The sequence below is a fragment of the Nannospalax galili genome, unplaced genomic scaffold (genome assembly GCF_000622305.1).
Source record: "Nannospalax galili isolate Female #2095 unplaced genomic scaffold, S.galili_v1.0 scaffold329, whole genome shotgun sequence".
Classification (NCBI taxonomy): Eukaryota; Metazoa; Chordata; class Mammalia; order Rodentia; family Spalacidae; genus Nannospalax; species Nannospalax galili.
In genome coordinates this window covers 108,166-128,937 of record NW_008360321.1, presented here as the reverse complement: position 1 = coordinate 128,937, position 20,772 = coordinate 108,166, and the positions used below count along the sequence as shown (strand labels likewise).

Genomic DNA, 20,772 nt, shown 5'->3' with positions numbered 1-20,772 from the left:
TGAGCTTGTTCTTTCCAGATACCATCTACCAGCTAAGCTAAAAAATAGAGATTTCCCACCTGCACTCATGAAAACCCCACAGTAAGTTTCTTGTAAAACCTCATCATTGATTCACATGGAGTTAAGTCTACCTGAAATGTTTTCTTAAACTTTCCATTTGCAACCTTGGAAAAGAACATATGAATTAGTCATTTGCAAGGTGAGGATGACTTGCATTTTCCTTGTAATCTTTCATGGAGACTTTTGGCCTCTATATACTGTGGGAACAGCTCTTCCCTTATTGGATCACTTTCCCTTAACTAGGGAGGGTTTATTCAAATTGGTAAATAGCTTATAAAAATCAGGAACTGATATGTGCTGTGGAGCTTCGAGAGAACAGCTTTTAAAAAGGTAAGTACTGACTGGATCATTTTTTCTATATTTTCTCATACTCCTATAAGAATGTAGAAAATACTTTTTAAAAGTGTCCATAGCTCAAGAAAAAGTCTGTTTTGTAGTCACATAATACAGCCTTGTGTGCTCTCTTGACAGTCCAAAAAATGTTTATTTCATTTCTGTTGGATACACAGTTAGAGAAATGCAGAAATGAAGATTTGGAATGGCAGAGCATGAAAGTTTAAAGGTAAAAGACAAATTAACTTCATTAAGAAGAAAAATGGTAACAGTTCAGGCAACTGGAATTGACCATGAAGAGAAATGTGGGACTTAGGCTGAAGTTGTTTTCTCTACGGAAGAATCCAACATGCAATATGAATTGTGACACTGAGGAATTCAGGGAAATTAAAGGGACTAGGAAGGAAAGGAATGCCCCCCTTTGCTGGCTGAGGTTCAAGATTATGAACTGTTTTGTAGTAAAAACCTGTCTTTACCTTGATCTTTTTACCTCTATTTTTATCTTACAAATCTATTATGGACAAATACTAAAACCTCATAAACGACATACAGTCTCATTTACTAAGAGGAAACTCTTCAGACAAAAGCAGCTATGCCAGAACATTTTACTTAACGTTTAAACCGTTTGGATTATATGACTTCAAAATCTAACAAAATTATACACATGTAACTATTGTTAAGAAACTTAACTCTCTTTATCTCTCTCTCTCTCTCGAAAAGCCCATACATAGAGGTGGGCACAACTCTCTTTTAAGAAAAAAATATTAATGTATGCTCACTGTACAAAGTAATGGAATTTACAAAGATATTTTCAGTCAAGTATATAGTTGTGTTCTGACCATATTTATCCCCATTACCCTCTCCTGCCCTCTCCCCCTCTGCTAGTCTCTCTCTCTCTCTCTCTCTCTCTCACACACACACACACACACACCCCTAGATTCAATATGTGGGAGCACACAACAGTTGTCCTTCTTACTCCAGTTTCTTCCACTTAATATGAAGCTCTTCTGTTCCAACCATTTTCCTCCAAATGTCATAATTTTGTTCTTTTTATGGCTGGGTGAAACTCCTTTTGTATATATGCCACATTTTATTTATTCATTATCTGTTAATGGACATCAAGGCTGGTTCCATTTCTTGGCTAATAAAAATAGTGCTACAGTAAATATGGATGTGCAGTTAGCTCTGTGGTATGCTGACTTAGATTCTCTCTCTCTCTCTCTCTCTCTCTCTCTCTCTCTCTGCTCATGATTAAATTTATATGAAAACCTTTTCTTTTTCTTTAGACAGTGACTATTTTATTTTGATTTTTTATTTGTTGAAAACTTCATAGATCCATACACTGTACCTTGGTCTTATCCACCCCTCACTTCCTTCTAACTACTCCCAGCCCCACCCCCAGCACATCTCCCTCCCAACTTCATGTCCTCTCTCTTTGAGTCCAGTTAGTGCTCCCCATAGGCACATGAATGTGGGATCATCTATTGGGACAGGAGCAACCTACCAATGACTATCTCCCACAAGGAAAAGTAACTCTCCCTCAGCAGCCATCAACTGCCAATAACTACTCTTCAGCTCGGTGTGGAACACAGGGTCTCCCCAGGCTGAAATTTTAGCTGGCTTGATCTTGTGCAGGTAACCACAGCTGCTGTGATCATTTGTGTCACAGCCATGTCTTACTGGAGAGCAGCATTGCACAGCACTCCTCCCCATCTTCAGCTCTTACATTCTTTCTACCCCTTCTTCTACCATGGTCCCTGAGCCTTGAAGGGAGAACCTTTTCTTAATGAACTCCAACTTTCCTTTATGATGACGTGTCCTAAAATCTTTTCTGTGGTGTATGTCAAGAATTCTAGCTTACACTGAGTAGAGATCTCTCAGGAAAACTCAAGTGGCTCCAGCCAGCAGCATCGAGCTATGTCTTCCACTGCAAGTAACACTGTGAAGGCTATGACAATTCAAAAGTGAGATTTATTGCTACATAAATTGAGAGGAAACCCTGACTTCTTCCACATAAGGGTGTCACGTTTTGCATGTATGTTGTTCTTCTCATGCTTTGCCTGAGAATGTTGTCCAGAGGCTCCAAGTATCTGAACATTTGGTCAGTTGTTGGCACTGTTTGGAAGTCATGGAATCCCTAGGAGGTGTGGCCTTGCTGGAGGAAACACGACACTGGGGGTGGGCTTTGAGAGGCCAGAGCCCTGTCCCATTTCCAGTTTCACTCTCTTTACCTCCTGTTCCTACTTGAGGATGCGAGCATTCAGCATTCTGCTCTGGCTACCCTTGCCCCTGTGCCTCCCTGCCTTGATGGACTTGTATCCCTCCATAGCCCAATAAACTCTTCCTTTTATGAGTTGGCTTGCCCATGGTGTTTATCATAACACCTGAGAAATTAACCAGTACCATTCCCTACCCTCAGGCTGTGAGAGCCAAATATGTCTCTCCAACTTTAGCTGTGCGGAAGTGGCATCAGTCCTGGCTGCCAGAAGTTTGAATGGGAGAGACAGACAGCTCTGGAATATATGACTATGTTTTAAAAAGGGCACTAACAGTTAGCTAGAATGCACAGGTTGTTAGAATGTTAAAGTCAACAATGCCCTCTAACAAACGTTAACAGTGGAAAAGGAGAGTTGCTATAAAAGAGAGATTGTGAGATTCTCTGAAAATCCAGGTGTTAAAGTAGCAAGGATCTAAAACTATGGAAAAGAATAAATAGAAATTGTAGAAAAACAAGGTGACAAAATGATGCACAGACTAATGTTTAGTGAGCTGTGGTCTTAATTTGAAGGGGAACACAGCAGACATCTGAAAGTTACAAAATCTATCCCACCTGGAGACTGAGATGCAAATCTGGCAGGTGGTGCCCTCCTGTGCAGAAGGGATAGGGTTCTGCATCTCTCAGCTGACTAGCCTCCTCCCAGGGCTCTCACTTGCTTGGGTACCTGAATCAGGATTCATGGGTTGCATATTCCTAGAAATGCACAAGGTGAAGTTCCTGCTGGGTACATTCTACTCTGTCAGGTGTCTATAAAGCTGTGGTATGACTACCTTTAACCCTGCAAGAACCAAATCAGACAATAACCATTGCCAGATATAGTGTAACTGTACCAGATGGAATGACTGACGTGTCCAGACATACAGTAATCTTTCAGGAAGTGGAGCAATGGTGATCATGATTTTATTATGTCCAGATAATGAATATTATACCCCTTAATTCATTGCATTCCTCAAGCCTTTAGAAGTAGATGTTACTATCTCTGTAGTCAGAAGAGAAAACTGAATGCTCGGGCGTGGTGGTGTATGCCTTTAGTCCCAGCACTTGGGAGGCAGAGGCAGGTGGATCTCTGTGAATTCAAGGCTAGCCTGGTCTACATAGTGAATTCTAAGAAGTCAGCTGGGGCTGCAGGGAGACCCTCTTTCAAAAATGACAAGAAGGAGGAGAAGAAGAAGAAGAAGCACATTTATCTCTAAATGGAAGGACTTATCTATAAGACTTCCTTATAGCTTTTAAGGGTGTATTACTCTTGCCCTATTGTTAGGAGTTTTTGGAGATAACTTTCTTTAATTTACTACTGAAATTGTTATAGATTTTGTTCTTTTTAAAAACAAGCCCATTCTATCTTCTTCATGTTTTTTGTTTGATAGCTTGTTTTTCATTTCTTGTTGTTTGAGATAGTATCTTGGTATGTAGCCCACACTGGTCACATCCTTTTGATCCTCCTACCACCATGTTCAGCAAGAAAATATAGTTGTGAAGCAAATATAGTTACTTTACTCTTCAGTAAAACCCTGAGTTTTTTAAGTTTTCAAGGTTGAGAAAAGAACACTTTTATCAATTTTTTTCTTCATGAATTAGAGGCACCCTCATTCCCTCTTTCAACCTGTAGTTTGCTGGAGGACTCTGACTGGGAAAACAGCAGTTTAAAACTCAGGGAGAGCTCCTGGGAAGTGGAGCCCTCACCTGAAACCAGGCAGAGGTCAAGTACCTTATACTCAGTGTGAGGGTGGAGTGGGGACATATTGTTTCTCCCTGAGCCTCATATAATCATCTGTAGGTCGGTAGTGATTAGAGTGAAAGATTGCATTGAGAGCCATTTAAATCAGCCAGTCTCTCTTGGTCTTTTTTTCTGTTGATTCATGTGCTAATCTTGAGCTGACACTGGAAGGCTTAATTTGGAAACTGGAGAAAGCGACAGTGAAGAGCGTCATAGTAAAATAGTGTGTAGGGTGAAAAATGTGTTTCCCTTTGTAACATGACCCTCTATCAATGGCTAATGGAATTAGTGAGCAGATTGGAATCCCTTGTCTCTGCATCCCTAATGACTAAACATTTCCGGTAGTGTGAACTTTATTCTGCCTTTCCTCCTTTCAACTAAATCATGTCACCCCAAACCCCCAGTAAGAAGGTGTGTATGCTCATTCTACAATTCTCAGAATGATGAGTTGATTAAGTTTGTTTCCAATGGATTTTATATCTCATAAATTTTAGGACTTCTGAGCTCCACATTTAAAGGGCAGCTATTAAGGACATTTTGATGTTTTAAATTGAAGTCACACATAATTTTTTGAATTTGGGAATACATCTTTTGGTAAAGACAAAGATATTGTTTCAAATTCAACAACAACAAAAACTTTGTGAGAAGAAATGTAATGTTTTATATTACGATTACGTCTTTGAAATCGTACGGGGAAAATGTAACAGTTTGTCCCCAAGGGCCAGCATTGGGCCTCTGCTTTCAGTGACTCCTGAGCATTTGTTTACACTCCTGAGCTTCCTGGTCCTATCCATCCCAGGAGACGTTGCTTTCCGTTCTCTGATTCCTTGCTGTGTTCTACCTCCAAGCAGTCTGGGATTGAGCAAGAGCTGTCACACTTCTTTAAAGGACCCAACCAATATCTATTTTCGAGAACCAATGAGCACATACACATATGCACGCATCTGTACAAAGCACATGCCCAAACTGAATAAAAAAGCACATCAAACATCACTTAACTTTCCTCTACTTGGATACTTCCTATCCTTTTCACTTCTCCTGTAAAAATAGTGGCTTTCAACCAGGTGGGGTGACACATGCCTTTAAGCTCAGCACTCTGGGCACAGAGATAGGTGGATCTCTGAAATCAAGGCCAACCTGGTCTACCTAGTGAGTTTCAGGCTAGGGAAATCCTACCTCCAAAATAGTGGATTTCAGAACCCACCTAGAGACTGAAAAAGAATAACAAGGAAAATGAAGCCTAGACTTTGGTTCTGAGTAGAAGAGTGAATACTGGAACAGCACTGCATTTTGGGGAAATTACTCTAGAAACATCTGTGCCTCCAATGGAATATTGAAAATAGTAAAAGAAATCCCATTAGGGTTTTTTTTTTTTTTTTTTTTTTTTAGGTAAAAAGTCAGGATAAAATGAAGATGAACTTGTAAGAATACCAGTGTATGGCAGACATGAAACAACACTTGTCTGTGTCCTATGTCTTATCTTCTGTAAAGTGAATCCAGCAACACCTGTTTTGCTTAATTTCACATTAAAACACAGCAGCAGAGATAGAAGATAGCATTCCACAGAAGCAGGGAATTAGCATCTGAATACTGAAAGAATTTGGCTCTTTTTAACTGCAGTTGAATTATTCTTGACATACTCTGTCCATGCAGGAAAATGGATCTTTTGGGCATAGAGTAGAGCAATTCTTGAAGCCTAATTTCTGCTTTTGATCAAATGGACTTACCGTCAAGTGGTTGAATGGTGGCTGCTGCCTTGATGAATGCTGTCAGTGACATCCTCTGGGTTCAAAGCACTGAGTTCCAGGGTCTTCATTCTGTCTTTATTCCTCCTTGTATTTCTTGAAGGCCTTCATTAACTTCAATGTGATTATGAACACATTTCCTTAACTGGAAGATGGAGATAGCAGCCACCATGTCACGGAGCTATGATGAATATTAGAGATGATGTATCAAAAGAGTTGAGGGTTGGAGATGTAGCCTAGTGGTACAGAGCTTGCCTAGCTTGTGCACAGCCCTTGGTTAGACATTTACCCAGAGGAGGAGGAGGAGAGAGTAAGTAAGGGAGCGAGAGAGTGTGGAGGAGAGACTTGTAATGCGGTTTGCAATTCAAACCATTAAGAAGTTTGCAATAAATTTCAGATCTCTAGTTCTTTGTTTCCCTATTACATCGATACATTCATTATTATCATTCACTCTGACCTATGATTATGATTTAAAAAAAAAACAGTTTAACCAATGAGACTGGTTTGGTGCAATCTAAGCATCCCTATTGATAGGCAATAGTTTGGACCAATGAGTATATTCCAGGAGCATCTCCAGTGCTGCCATGAGGAAGTTGATTACTTCAGTGAAGCTACACCATCCAACCAGCCCCTGTAAAACAGATTTTTGATCTCTCTCTCTCTCTCTCTCTCTCTCTCTCTCTCTCTCTCTCTCATGCTTAGAAAAACCAAGAACTTGCTACCATGTCGGGGAAGCCAATCCTTCACTACTTTGATGGACGGGGCAGAATGGAGCCCATCCGGTGGCTCCTGGCTGCAGCTGGAGTAGAGGTATGCTTTGAGTTGGGTCATTTTCAGTTGGGCCTGCAATTGATTGTATCAAATACTTTTCTCCCATGAGCCATGTGATGTGACTTCCTGAATGGACTAAAGTAAAAATTAGTAATTATTAAGTGATTCACAGACTTAGCCTCATAAATTATCATTTTCATTGCAGAACATCAACATTAAAATAAATGTAAGAAATTTATCAAAATCAGTAGGACTTTACTTGGATTTTCATTTAAACAAGCAGTAAAAAAATATTATGTCACTTAGATTAAACAGAAACATGAACATTTAAAATTTGATGATATTAAATTATTTTAATGTTTTGATGTGATCATATATTCTAATTATTTTTATCAAAGGTAACATGTTTTATTATAAAATATTTTATTGATTATTTTATGTGTATGAGTGTATTGCCTGCATGGATGTAAGTGTACCCATGTTGGGAAATCCCTGTGGAGGTCAAAGTGAGCATCAGATTTCCCTGGACCTGGAGGTACAGACAGTTGTTAGCAGCCATGTGTATGCTGGGAATTGAACCCGGGTCCTCTACATGAGCATCCAGTCCCCTTGTCTTTTGAGTCATCTCTCCAGCCCCTGTATGTTTTATTTGTATTTATTTTTTGTGTATATGAGCATGTGTGTGCATGCATATGCACATATTTCTCTGTGTGCAGGTGCATATGTGTGTAGGTGCATGTGTGTATGTGAGGCCATAGGACAATCTTGTGTGTTGTTCCTCAGCTACCTTTTTTTTTTTTGGTCTTTTTTAGACAGGGTCTCCCTGTAGCCCCAGCTGTCCTGGAACTCACTATGTAGACCAGGCTGGCCTCAAACTCATAAAGATCCATCTGCCTCTGCCTCCCAAGTGCTAAAGACAGGTCTTTCACTGCCTTGGAGCTCACCAAGTAGGCAGGCTGGTTGGCCAGTGAGTCTCAAGCAACCACCTATCTCTGACTCTTCAGCTCTGGGATTATAAGTGTGCACTGCCACACCCAGCTTTTGGACATAGGATCTAGAAATAGAACTCAGGTCCTCACACTTGCACAGTAAACACTTTTCCCACTAGGCCATCTCCCCAGCCAAGTTTCTATGTTTTAGTAAAACAAATTTAACTATTAAAGGCTGAAAGGGAAGCAGGGGAGATGGGGATGAGGCAATGGGAAATGGAGATGAATAAGAATTAATGACATTTAATGGTATATATGTATATATAAAAATGTCAATGAAACAAACCACTTTATATGTTAGCTTAAAAAATAATAAACAGGGGCTGGAGAGATGGATCAGCAGAGCACTGACTGCTCTTGCAGAGAACCTGAGTTCAATTCCCAGCACCCACATGGTGGCTTCCAACTGTCCTTAACTCCAGTCCCAGGGGAATCCAAAGCTCTCTTCTGACCTCCGTGGCATTGCACGACACAGGTGCACTCACATACATGCAGACCATACACTCATACACATAAAATAAAAATAGTAAAATATTAAAAAATAATAAACATAAAATTAATAAATAAAACCCACACATAACCATCTTTTGCCTCACAAAAAGAGTTGAAAAGGTCATGTACTCCTTAACAATGAGGATCTGTCTTTAGATAGTTCAGTTATATAAATATTCTGGAGGGGCTGGAGAGATGGCTCAGCAATTAAGAACACTGACTGCTCTTACAGAGAACCGGGGTTCAATTCCAAGCACCCACTTGGTGGCTAACAACCATCTGTGACTCCAGTTTCTGAGGAATCCAGTGCCCTCTTCTGACCTCCACAGGCACTGCATGACATGGGTGCACTTACATCCATGCAAGCAAAACTCTCATAAAATAAAAATAATAAAATATTTTTAAAAATCCTAGTGTATACCTATATAAACACAAGGGGTATAATATAATATGTACTCAGTCTATGTGGCACAGCATATTGTTTCTAGACCAGAAATCTGTAAGACTGTTACTGTACTGAATATTATAGGTAATTGTAACATGATAAACACTTATGTAGCTAAATGTAGAAAAAGCATTACACTTACATAAGACACTTACCATGCATTGTGCTTAACAGACTAGAAATTGCTCTGAGTGAATCAAAGAGTATGGAGTGAGTGAATATGAAAACTTTGGTATTGCTACATGCTACAGCTTGGTTCTGAAATGTCTTCTGAAGGGCCATGAATTCAAGGCTTCATCCCCAACCTGTGGCTGTACTGGGAGGTGGTGGAACCTTTAAGAGGTTGGTCCTGGTTGGAGGAACTTATGCCATTGGGATGCCTGCTCTTAAAAGGTATTCTGGGACTCTACCCACTTTCTCTACTTCCAGCAGCCATGTGGTGACAGTGGCTCCACCAGCTGCTTCCTGCCTTCCTGTTCTATCTTGCCACGGGTCCAAAAGCCATGGGGCCAAGTGAGCAAGGACTGAACCTCTGAAATCATGAGCCAGAACAAACCTTTTCCTTTTATAAATGTTGGTTTTTTTTTTTTTTTTTAAGTTTTTGACTCTTCTGTCATGGCAACAAGACAAAGCTCACATTGTGCAGCTGAATAAAATATTCCCTTTATGCCTTTATTCTGTAAGATTTGCCTATTTGTAATTTTTTCATCATTTTCCTGCAATTTCTTTTGTTGAAACATAAGATACAGACACACACATTAGCCTCTGCCTACATGGGGCAGGATCATTAGTGTTACTGGCTTCCTCCTCCATAGCTTCTCTCATTAGAAAGTCTTAGGGGTGGGGACACACATGAGTCTGCTGTTTCCTATGAGAACAGTTCCTCCTTCTGGAACCTTCTCAGGGGTCAGCCTGAGGCTCATCTGAGGAAATGTCCTGCTACTTGTGACTTTGCTTGGTAGACAATGGAGTGTAACATTCCTCTTTATAAATGAAAACTTCTCCATGTTGAGGTCTATGCTTTCAACTTTTTCAGGAACTCTTTGAGGTCTGAAGTCTTTCCTAAATCATTCACTGTGAATTTTCCTGAATTCCCCACTGCAGTCTCCTCTCTTCCTGCCTCTTACATAGATATACAATCATTACACAATAGGAATTCTGCAATTTTACTGTAATCTCCTGGGACTAGCTTTGCATAAGCAGTCTGTGGTCAACCAAAACATTGTTATATGGGGTATGAGTGTCCATGACAGATGAAATTTCCTTCAAGTTATTAAAAAAGAAGGGCAATGGATGGGCAGAGAGATGAAAGCCTTTAATTGATCAAGATATTCAAGGTAGGTGAGGGATACCGGAGGAACTTTCCAATTTTCTGTTTACTTTTATATATGCCAGACATTTCAATACTAAAAAGATTATAGTGTGCATATATAGAAATGAAGGCAATTACAATGAAAATACATGCCATAGTGGTTGGAGAGCTGGCTCAGGGGTTAAGAGCACTGGCTGCTTACAGAGGACCCAATTTCAGTTCCCATTACACATATGGTGGCTAACAACCATCTGTAACTCCAGTTCCAGGGGATCTTATTTCCTTTTCTGGTCTCCATGGGCATTGCATACATGGGTGAGCTTACATATATGCAGGCAAAATTCATAGGCATAAAATAAAATAATCAAAAAATCCAGTTAAAAAAAGAAAATACACACCACAGTTGAGGGGTGGATAACAAACTTCTTGTTAATCATCAAGCACATTCGTCTATATTTTCTAACACAGTCTCTTGGCTGGGTCCTGGTTTGCAGGACAATGAAGATCAGAGTGCTTGCCTTGAGCAGCTGATTCATCTTTACTACTTTAAATTATCTTTTAAACCCAAAAGGATAGCAGATAGCAGATAGCACTCATCTTTCAAAATCCTAGTGATTTCTTGTGTTTACTGAGCACTTAATAGATAACTGGTGATTTCTTTTTAAAAATATTTTATTTATTATTTTTATTTTATGTGTATACGTGTATTGCCTGCATGTAGGTAAGTACACCCGTGTCATGCAGTGCCCGCAGAGGAGCAGAAGAGGCTGTTGGATCCCCTGGAACTGGAGTTACGGACAGTTGTTAGCTGCCATGTGGGTGCTGGGATTCGAACCAGGTCTTCTGAAAGAATAACCAGTGTTCTTAACTGCTGAGCCATCTCTCCAGCCCCGTAACTGGTGATTTCTGTAAGTGGTTTGCATGTCTTAGTGATTTACTCTTGAAATCAACCCAAACAGGCATTGCAAAAGATACCCATTGTATGGATTAGGACACTGACATACAAGAAGACTCAGTAACATTTCCAGTGTAAAGAAGCTGAAACATGAAAAAAAGCTCACATTGACCCATACAATCATTCAGACAACAAAGATTTGGGTGTCAAAAAATAGTGTAGGGACATTAATTCCTTCTCAAATAAGGAATCCTATACAAGCGTGCCCATATTTTCTAGGATAGGCAATTTTACTTGTAAGTGTAAAAATATGTAAGCTGGATCTGCTTCACCCACAGCAGGGTCCTGAGGAGAGAAGTGACTTAAACTGCAGCCGAAGCCTATTGGTGGCAGAACATTAAGCAGTCATATTCCATGCTGGAAACACACAGTACTCTTTCTAATCTCACACGAACATGAGCTTTCCTGGGATATTACAAATCCACAGCTAGAAGAATGATCATCCTTTCCCTTCTAACGGCTTGAAGTGAACCATAAGAACAAGTGGCTCTGTGTTGTGACCCAGCACCTTTCTTCCTAAATCTGCTGTAGCTCTCCTGTGTACCTGCCGAGCTGAAAAAGCTTACCTCCGTATTATGTACAGACAGAGTCACTAAAGTGAAAAGCCTGAAACGCAATGGAATTAGTTCATAAGGACTCACTTTCTATTTCTGTTTTCTAGTTTGAAGAAAAATTTATGAAAACTCGAGAGGACTTGCAAAAGTTAAGAAATGGTAAGAACAAATATCTGTTTCTAAAACAGTTCCTCTTAGAGGCTTAAACATTAGACAGTATCTGTGTAATTGTAATGTTCGTTGGGGATGGTAGAAAGTAAAGGATGGTAATTGTAAGGCACAGGTCTCCTTGAGCAGGGATAGTAAATATCTCAGAATTTGCTGAGAAACCACCCCTAGGGCCCCGTGAATGGTCTGTCCCTACTTTGCATGCTTTCTGCATTTAGCTGCACTTAGCTGAGGTTCCCACAGTCCCTCCACCCAACTACACACAGGGACGCTCATCAGATACCAGGAGTGTCCTCCATTCAAGTACACACAGGCACACTCATCAGACATCAGGATGAATCATCCATGCAAGTACACACAGGGATACACATCAGATATTAGGAACAGAGAAAAGTTTAGCACTTATCAAGTTCCCACAGGCTTTACAAACTGATTCCCCAGTAATACTTATTATGGAATTAACAAAGATCATTCTGGTTATTTAGAATTCTAAGTGAGAGAGGTGGGGATTAACAAAGAAGGTCAAGGCCAGCACCTGTGGGTCAATGTCACAAGGTCTACCTTGTATATGTCCCTTGATGTCAGTTGAAAAAGCACACCAAAACCCTTCATAGAAACAGGTCTGTGAACTGGACTTGATGTCATGAACACCGTGAGATTTGGGGATTTTTGTTGTTGTTGAATGACATCAGCTGGCTACTCTACTGTACCTCCTTCAACCTATTCCTAAAATACACATGAAGATGAGTTAAACACTCAAATGCATCTGAGCACAAAACCAGGGCCAATATATCTGGCTAGGAAATAAAAACATAAAACAATAGGTTGAAACTTAAAGAAGACACAAAATATGCAGAAAGCAATTTTCTTTTTTAGTCTTTTTGGGACAGGGTGCTGTCTTTGAATTCAGAGAGACCACCTGCTTCTGCTTCCCTAGTGCTGGGATTAAAGGTGTACACCACCATACCTGGCCTACAAAATTCTTTTTAAAATATTTTATTTAAAAAAATTTTATCTATTTATTTTATTTTTTTTCAGTTGGGGAATAGGAAAAACTTATGTTTATTTTTATGTAAAACAATCAAAGAAAGTAAGCTTTACTAATATGCCATTCAACACTTGTATATGCTTTATAAATAAATATACATTTAATGTGTATGCATTTTAGGAAATCCCATAAAAGCTTTAAAAAATTTCCTCCTTATATTTTTTTACATGAAACACTTGGCTTTAAAACTTTTTTAAAGTAGTAAACCACAGACCCAATAATACCTTGGATCTTTGAACTTGTTTGTTTTTTGTTGTTACACATAGTTTTCTTCCTGAAAATTTTCATTTTTCATGTATACGACATCAAGTAAGTGCACTCCAGTTGTGGGTGTCTGGAGCTGGCTGTCAGAACTTCTGCAGATCTGGGCCACGTGTGTTCTCAAGCTCTTGGGCCTGGACGGCCTGTTTCCCTCTGACAACGCTGCTGGAGCCTCGAATGCTGCAGCAGTGACCGCCTATTAATGTTACATCTGTTTTGAAGACTTGGTCTATTATACTCCTTTCATTTCCTTTAAGTTTTTTTTTTTCTGTTTTGCCTAATTACTGCATTAAAACACACAGACATTTGAAATTTCCTCTTTGAGTGCAGTGGTTTAACTGAGCTGAAAAGCAGCAACTTGTCAAATCTTAGTTTTGGCAGGAGGTTCCTATTTTGTGGGCATTTTTTTTTTTTTTCTTTCGTGGTGGAGGGGACATGGTTTAGTGTTCAAGGTAAGACAAAATTGCTTTGAGTCAAGAGGGGTCTTCTCTTGTCACTTCCTCTGCCCTGGTACTTTGTCACTGTTGCTCTGCTAACTTCTGTTTATGTTTTAGGGACCTTTTAAGCCCATTTAAAGTAAAACATGTATTAATTATCAAAAAGATAACAGCAGTGAGTTGGGGATCCAGCACAGACAGTAAATTCATTGCCATGAAACAGGTAGACTGGAGGTTGATCCCCAACACCCGTGTAAAAAAACAGATAAGGTGGTGTGCACGTGTAATCCCAGCCCTAGGGAGGTGGAGGCAAGTGGGTTCACAGGGCTTGCTGGACAGACAGCCTACTCTAATACAGGAGACCCAGGTCACAGTGAAAAAGCCTGTCTTTTTTATTTTTTTTATTATTTTCATTTTGTGTATATGAACATATTGCCTGCATGTAGACAGATGCACCCTTGCATACACGTGTCTATGTACATATGTGCACATATACATACAACATGTGCACACACAAGATAGCAGTGATATGCTCACAGTGTTGGCATTTTTCTACCTTTTCTACCCTTGTAACTTAATATTTCCTGCTATTATAGCTTTATTAGTTTTTCTTTGAAGAAGAAAACTGTATGTTTGAATCTTTAATTTTTCCTTTCTTAATTTAAAAATAATTGATGAACAGATGCTGCATTCTAGGCATTGGGCTAAGGCATGCAACATGAATTAATCATTAAAATACACCCAAGCTTTGTCTTTTACAGATCTGGTAGTCTATTAGGCAATTTAGATAATAAAGTGATTACTTTTAAGTAAGTGCACCTGTGTTGTGCAATGCCCACAGAGGCCAGAAGAGGGCATCAGATCTCATGGAACACTGGAGTTATGGATGTTGTTAGCCATCATATGGGTGCTGGAAACCCAGGTCCTCTGCAAGAGGAGCAGTGCTCTTACCTGCTGAGCTATCTCTCTAGCCCTGCAAAATTCTTCTAAATGCTATTTTATTAAAAAGTTCCCATGCAATTAGTTGTTTTTCCTTTTTAAAGCCAATAAATCCATCAAGTTTTTGTCTTTAATATGTTTGATCATAGACATTTTACTGTCCTTTTTCTTTGTTTCTTCCAAAAGATGGGGATCTGATGTTCCAGCAAGTTCCCATGGTGGAGATTGATGGAATGAAGCTTGTGCAGACCGGAGCCATTCTGAGCTACATTGCCTCCAAATATAACCTCTATGGGAAGGACATGAAGGAGAGAGCCCTGTATGGTATAGTTTATATCCTTTTAGGAAAGATTTAGATCCAAGATTACGTGTACAAACCTTGAAAGGGGAATCCTGACCAAAAGCAGGCTGAGATTTGGGCACTGATACTTTGGCATCAGTCTGGAGGAGTCCTGTGGAAATGAGGGAAGCTGATGGTTTGTGGGGGTTGCAAAATATTAGAGAGTACAGTACAGTTCATGAATTTAGCACAGTGGAAGAGGTTATGAACACTAAGGAATTATGAATTCAGGAGATAAAGGAATACTCTTTCCATTTGCTTAGTCTTCTGAGGCAAGACTCTAGCCAATAACATTGGACAAGGGGAAGTATTTGAGTGTCAGAAAAGAGGAGACTCCAAAGGAGATGGTTCTTAAGTTTTAACTGTTAGAATAGGTAGCCAAGACCCTAAGCCACAATCTAATTCTATGTAAAGTCAAATTAATGGTGGTTCATAGAGTCTGCTGCCAAGATACAAGGGTTACATGAAGCATTTCGTGGGGAACTAAAAGAAGCCAGACTGATTCAGAGCTGCCAAGGCTGTGGGTGAGATCACCCCCCTCTTGTGATGAGCTATTTGATAAAAAATAAAATCTTCTGTGTAACTGTGCATTATTTCTTGAAAAGTTAAACATCAGGTTACCAACAACTAGCAGTTCAACTACTAGGTAGATGCACAAGAAAATGAAAATATATCCTCAGTAATAATTGTACAGAAATGTTTGCAGCTTTGTTATTTATAACATCCAAAAGACAAGAATGAACAACAGAGAATGGATGGAGAGAATACTACATGGTTGTATCTTGGTATAATGTTTGCTACCCCTTGAGTCATTCAAATAAGAGATGTTAATTTGTAAACAAGATCAGATGATTTTTATTGGTTCAATAGGCTACTGTAGAGGTGAATTATTTTGCTGCCACCTGATGCTCCTTTAAGTTTTTTAACCATAAACTCTGAGATAAGATGCTTGTTTGTTTTTCAGCATTGATATGTATACAGAAGGTATAGCAGATCTGAATGAAATAGTTTTGATTTACCCGTTCCTTCCATCTGAGAAGAAAGAGGCAAGCCTTTCCAACATCAAAGACAAAGCAAGGAACCGTTATTTTCCTGCCTTTGAAAAGGTAAGTGGAAGCTATTTCTTGTTCAAGAGAAATACAAATTTAGAGGGTGTGTTAGTCCTAAGAGGTCTTCTGAGCAGTTAGTCATTGCTACAATACAAATACCAAGGAGTGTGTGTGTTAAACTGCAGATGTTCATTGCTGATAGTTCTGGAGCCTGGGAAAAGCAACACCAAGACTGATGTCTGGCAAGACTTGCTCCATGGTTCATAGATGCCCAACTTCTAGCTGTGTCTTCAATGGATGATGGGGCAAGGGAGCACTCCCAGAGCCCCATGGTTGGGAAGAGGAATGCCGTTTGTGAAAGCTTAACTTTCAGGGTTCAATCAGCTCTTGAAGATTCTACTCACTAACAGCATTATGCTAGGGGTTTAGGTCTCACCATGTTAATCTGGGAGGAACACAAATATTCCACAACAGAGTCAGGAGAAAATAAAAAGAATACCTAGGTATTCTTGGGGTGTTGACCTTCACTTCCAAAATGGACTTCATTGATATTTATTTAGCACCTCAAAACTCAAGGCACTGTATAAAGTTACAATGCAAAGAAACATTGAGATAGTTATATCAAATACATTTTTTCAGAGTTTTGTTTTGCTGTGACGCAACCTAGAGTTTTCTGAAAGAATTACATAGTCATAATTAGAACTTGGGGTATGTAAACCTCTGATCCATACTAGAGAATGGATTAGATTTAACTGAATACTATAATCTTGTAACTCAAGGGCATAAAAATGAAAATAGATCAGAAAATACTCTTTCCCCAAATATAGAGAGGCCTGATGTTAGGTACTCATCATGAGAGTATTGTATTGTTTCAGGATGGTTTCAGAGAATCTATACAAGGTTGGCAGAGGGATGGAGAAAAAGAGATAGGTGAAGAAATGTGAAGAAAAAAATCTCTAGAACTAGCAACATTGCTCTCAGAGTTTTGAGGAAAGTTGCACAAAAATAAGAAAATGGAGATCTATCTTGACATAAATATGTCTACACACACACACACACACACACACACACACACATCCATTACTAACACTTCCATTTAAAAACAAAAAAGCAATATTTAGGATCAAATCTACCTGAGATCAAACAATAAAAAGGAACAAACTCAAACATATAAATGTCACAGGATACTTAGAAATAATGATTTAACTTCTTACTTGGCATTAGATTGTTCTTTCTTTCAGTAATGACTATTACTTCATGGCTTGTATGTCAGACTGAAGGAAAGCAGAGAAGAACCTAGCTGTTCATGTCCTCACTTTCTCCCTCCTGGTCCTTGTGGTGCTGGCCGTTTTGGGCACATCACACAAAGTCCATGTCCCATTCTTTACAGCTTAGGTCACTGGCACCATGAAACCAAACAGCCCCATGATCATAAATGAACAATGTAAATTACAGCATGAATATGCTACTGTTTATTTTTTAACCAAGAAATCATTCATATTTCTATATTTATACATAATCTGATGGGTACTTGATGGAATATTGTCTTTAATACTATCATGAGTGTTTTTTCTTGTTTCTCTCCATGATTTCAACATTACTGGCATGTTTTAGCAAATGTTACATATTTCTCAAACTTTTAAATAAAAATTTTCTTTCATTTTGAAAAGCTGAGCTAGACATGGTGGCACATGCCTATAAATGTAACATTCAAGAGGAGGGAACAGGAAGATCAGGAGTTTAAGGCCAGGCTGAGCTGCTCAGTAAAATGAGGACATCCTGGACTATATCAATATCCTACAATGCTGATTTTGTCATATGTGTCCATCTTTCCTATCCCTCTTTCCTTCAGTTAAGCATAGTATTTTTTTTCCTAGCATTTCAAAATGAATTGGAGACACAGATACAGTTAATCCTCAGATGCTTCATCTCTGCAGATGATATCATAGTGCAAAGACTAGCTCCAGACCACCATGAAGGCACATATCTTTTACCCCAACACTCAGGAGAAAGAGGCAGGCAGATCTTTGTGAGATGCAGGCCAGCCTGGTCACATAGCGAGTTCCAAGTCGGCTGGGGCTACGGGGACACCTTGTCTTAAAAAAAAAAAACAAAAACAAAGCCAGCGCCAATATTTCAGAGGACGTAAGGATTCAGATTTACTCTAGATCCTAGATCCATAACCAGGAAATAAGGGGAGCAGGAAGAGGAGAAATTTATTCTCTGGAAGGAGGAGTGTTTTCATGCAAGAAAAGCTACTTCCCACTAAGAGACTACAGGAAGCAGTCACCCTCAAATGTCAGGCTTTGCCCTTTTAGTGTGGGAGGAACAGAAATGGTGTGGCTGGAGCATAAAATGCAGGTTAGGGTAGATGGTATAAACATCACAGGGATGTGGAATCAAAAATAAGTGGATGCCTCCCCTTTAAAAATGGACGGCTTAGCAGAGATCTGCTTCTTGAGTTTCAGCAGGAGTCAGGGAGCTTGAGAAAAGTGTGGAGCTTTACGCCACCCAGGAAGGCAGCAGAAGGAGATTTAGTTTGAGAGACTCAAGAAAAAGCAAGGGGCCTCAGTCAGACTGTGGTAGTGTCCATGGCCTAACTAACTCCATGAACTTTATAGGTGTTAAAGAGCCATGGACAAGATTACCTTGTTGGCAACAAGCTGAGCAAGGCTGATGTTTACCTGGTTGTAATTCTCTACCATGTGGAAGAGCTGGACTCTGGCATTATGGCCAACTTCCCTCTGCTGAAGGTGAGCTATCTCAAGCCCTCAGAAAAGCTATCACGGAGTCCAATATTTGGATCATTAGGCTGATAAGTGTTCTGAATCATCTCCCTCCTGCCTTTATAGCTACCCATCTCCACAGCCATACCTCCAAAATGAGATTTTTAGACCCTGGTTCTGAGACCTGAAGAGAATTTTGTTATTTAACTCAAGAAGTATACTTTTTCTTCTAGAATAGAAAGAATGCAGCACCTAACTCTTGCTCTCCCCATCATGTGTTTGATCCTGGTTTCTATGAGATTGCCCTTATCACAATTCTGCTCTTGTCCACCCATACTAGGTCTATCTGAAGAAGTCTTTTTTCAGGATTCTACATTATCAGACACCGTATTTCTCTCTACAGTGGTCCTCTTCACACGTACTTCCCCTCCCCACCCGACAGCTCCCTCTTTGTGTGTTTGTGTTTATGTGTGTGTGGTATGAATGTGTTCATGTGTGTGCACATGTGTGATTATGCATATGGAGGCCAGAGGTAGAGATAGGATGTCTTCTCTGATTGCATGCCACCTTGTTTTATAAAATATTTATTTTTATGTCGTGAGTGTTTTGCCTGAAGGATGTAAGAGCACCACATGGGCGTATTGCCCACAGAAGTCAGAAAGTCAGAAGAAAGTGTTTGATCTCTTGGAACTGGAGTTACAGATGGTTGTTAGCAACCACGTGGGTGCTGGGAACCAAACTCAGGTCCTCGGCAAGAGCAATAACTGGTCCTTACCGATGAGCCATCTCTCCAGTTCTCAACCTTTTTGTTTGTTTGTTTTTTGTCTTTTCTTTTTTGAGACAGGATCTCTCATGGAATGCAGAGCTCATTGATTTAGCTAAGCTGGCTAGCCAACAAGCTTCAGAGGTTTGCCTATCTCCATCCCTCTGCCCCCATCTCAGTGCTAAGGTAGCGGGCGTGCACCACTGAGCTAGGTTTTATATGGGTGCTGTGGATACAAACTCAGGTCCTTATGCTTGCATAGGCACTTTACCTACCTAGACATCTCCTCAGTCCTCTTGCTGGATTTGTTTGTCTTTGTTTGTGTGGTGCTAAGAATTGAACCTTTTACATAGTAGACAAGCACTGGACTACATCCCTGGCCCCTGACAACCGCCACTTTTGTCTTTCAGTGTGAAAGTTGGTAGTGACTGGACCTAAGTTTTCCTGTTCTATATTTTTCTATTAATATTTCTAACTCCATTTTCCCATATCTTCATTTTATCTATTTGGGTGCTTTCGCATATTGATATGTGAGAAACATGTTGTTCATTCTTAAATTATTGATGAGTCTGAAGGACTACAGTTCAGCGAAGAAGATGGGATGCCTGGGACAGAATGAACTGTTAACGATGTACTGGGGGACACTTCATTTTCTCCCGCTCATCTTCATTCTCACTGAGTATCTGTTTGTAACCCCCACACTGTGCTGATGGTGGGGCTCACTTGGTCTTTGACTGGGAAGGGTTCAGGGTTCTGCAAACAATAGGTTTTTCTTTGGCTGCACGCTGAGGCTCTGATTTGTGTGTTTCAGGCACTGAGAACCAGAGTCAGCAACCTCCCGACGGTGAAGAAGTTTCTAGAGCCTGGTGGCAAGAGGAAGCCTTTCGAAGATGAGAAATGTGTCAAAATAGTAAAGAATATATTCCAGTTAAATTAGGCAGATGTGGATGTGTAGCACCCACAAGACCAACCTCCTGAAGCTTTGCAACAATGACGTGCTTTGTCTAAACAGTCATCTTGCTTATTATGAGGCTGACAGAGTTTTCTAAAGTTCATGTTAATTTAGGTAGAAATGACAGATACAGATTTGTTGGAATGCTGTCCATCTGGTTTGTGTCAAATTTTCTTGAATTTAAATAAAACAGAATAAGCTTTATAGATTCTGATGTATTTAAAAATTGTTGTAAAATTTTTGTCATATTCTTGTCAAAAAGAGTTACGTAGAAATCTTCACCTGATTCTCTGCTTTGTGCAAAATAATCTTTTCCTTTGAGGTTTAGCTACCTTTCTGACCACACACACACACACACACACGCACACACACACACACACACGCAGAGAGAGAGGTTTTCCTTCAATTATTTTTTCTTATTCAATTATGCAACCAATA

General features: G+C 39.7%; 1 protein-coding gene across 1 annotated transcript; it reads left to right on the top strand.

Annotated features, from left to right (window-relative positions):
• Window positions 1-292: 292 nt before the first annotated feature.
• LOC103727382 (glutathione S-transferase alpha-3-like) lies at window positions 293-20,540 on the top strand. The gene is made up of 7 exons (XM_008825229.2): window positions 293-390; window positions 6,836-6,943; window positions 11,759-11,810; window positions 14,691-14,823; window positions 15,809-15,950; window positions 18,515-18,646; window positions 20,194-20,540. Exons 2-7 carry the CDS (start codon window positions 6,857-6,859, stop codon window positions 20,317-20,319), a joined length of 672 nt encoding a protein of 223 aa, XP_008823451.1. The 5' UTR covers window positions 293-390; window positions 6,836-6,856; the 3' UTR covers window positions 20,320-20,540.
• Window positions 20,541-20,772: the final 232 nt, after the last annotated feature.

Excerpts from the sequence above, each read along its gene's own strand:
- LOC103727382 (XM_008825229.2), top strand. The coding sequence starts at position 6,857 with ATGTCGGGGAAGCCAATCCTTCACTACTTTGATGGACGGGGCAGAATG. Across the intron at positions 6,944-11,758 it reads TGGCTGCAGCTGGAGTAGAG|TTTGAAGAAAAATTTATGAA; the intron begins GTATGCTTTGAG and ends TCTGTTTTCTAG. Across the intron at positions 15,951-18,514 it reads ATTTTCCTGCCTTTGAAAAG|GTGTTAAAGAGCCATGGACA; the intron begins GTAAGTGGAAGC and ends TGAACTTTATAG.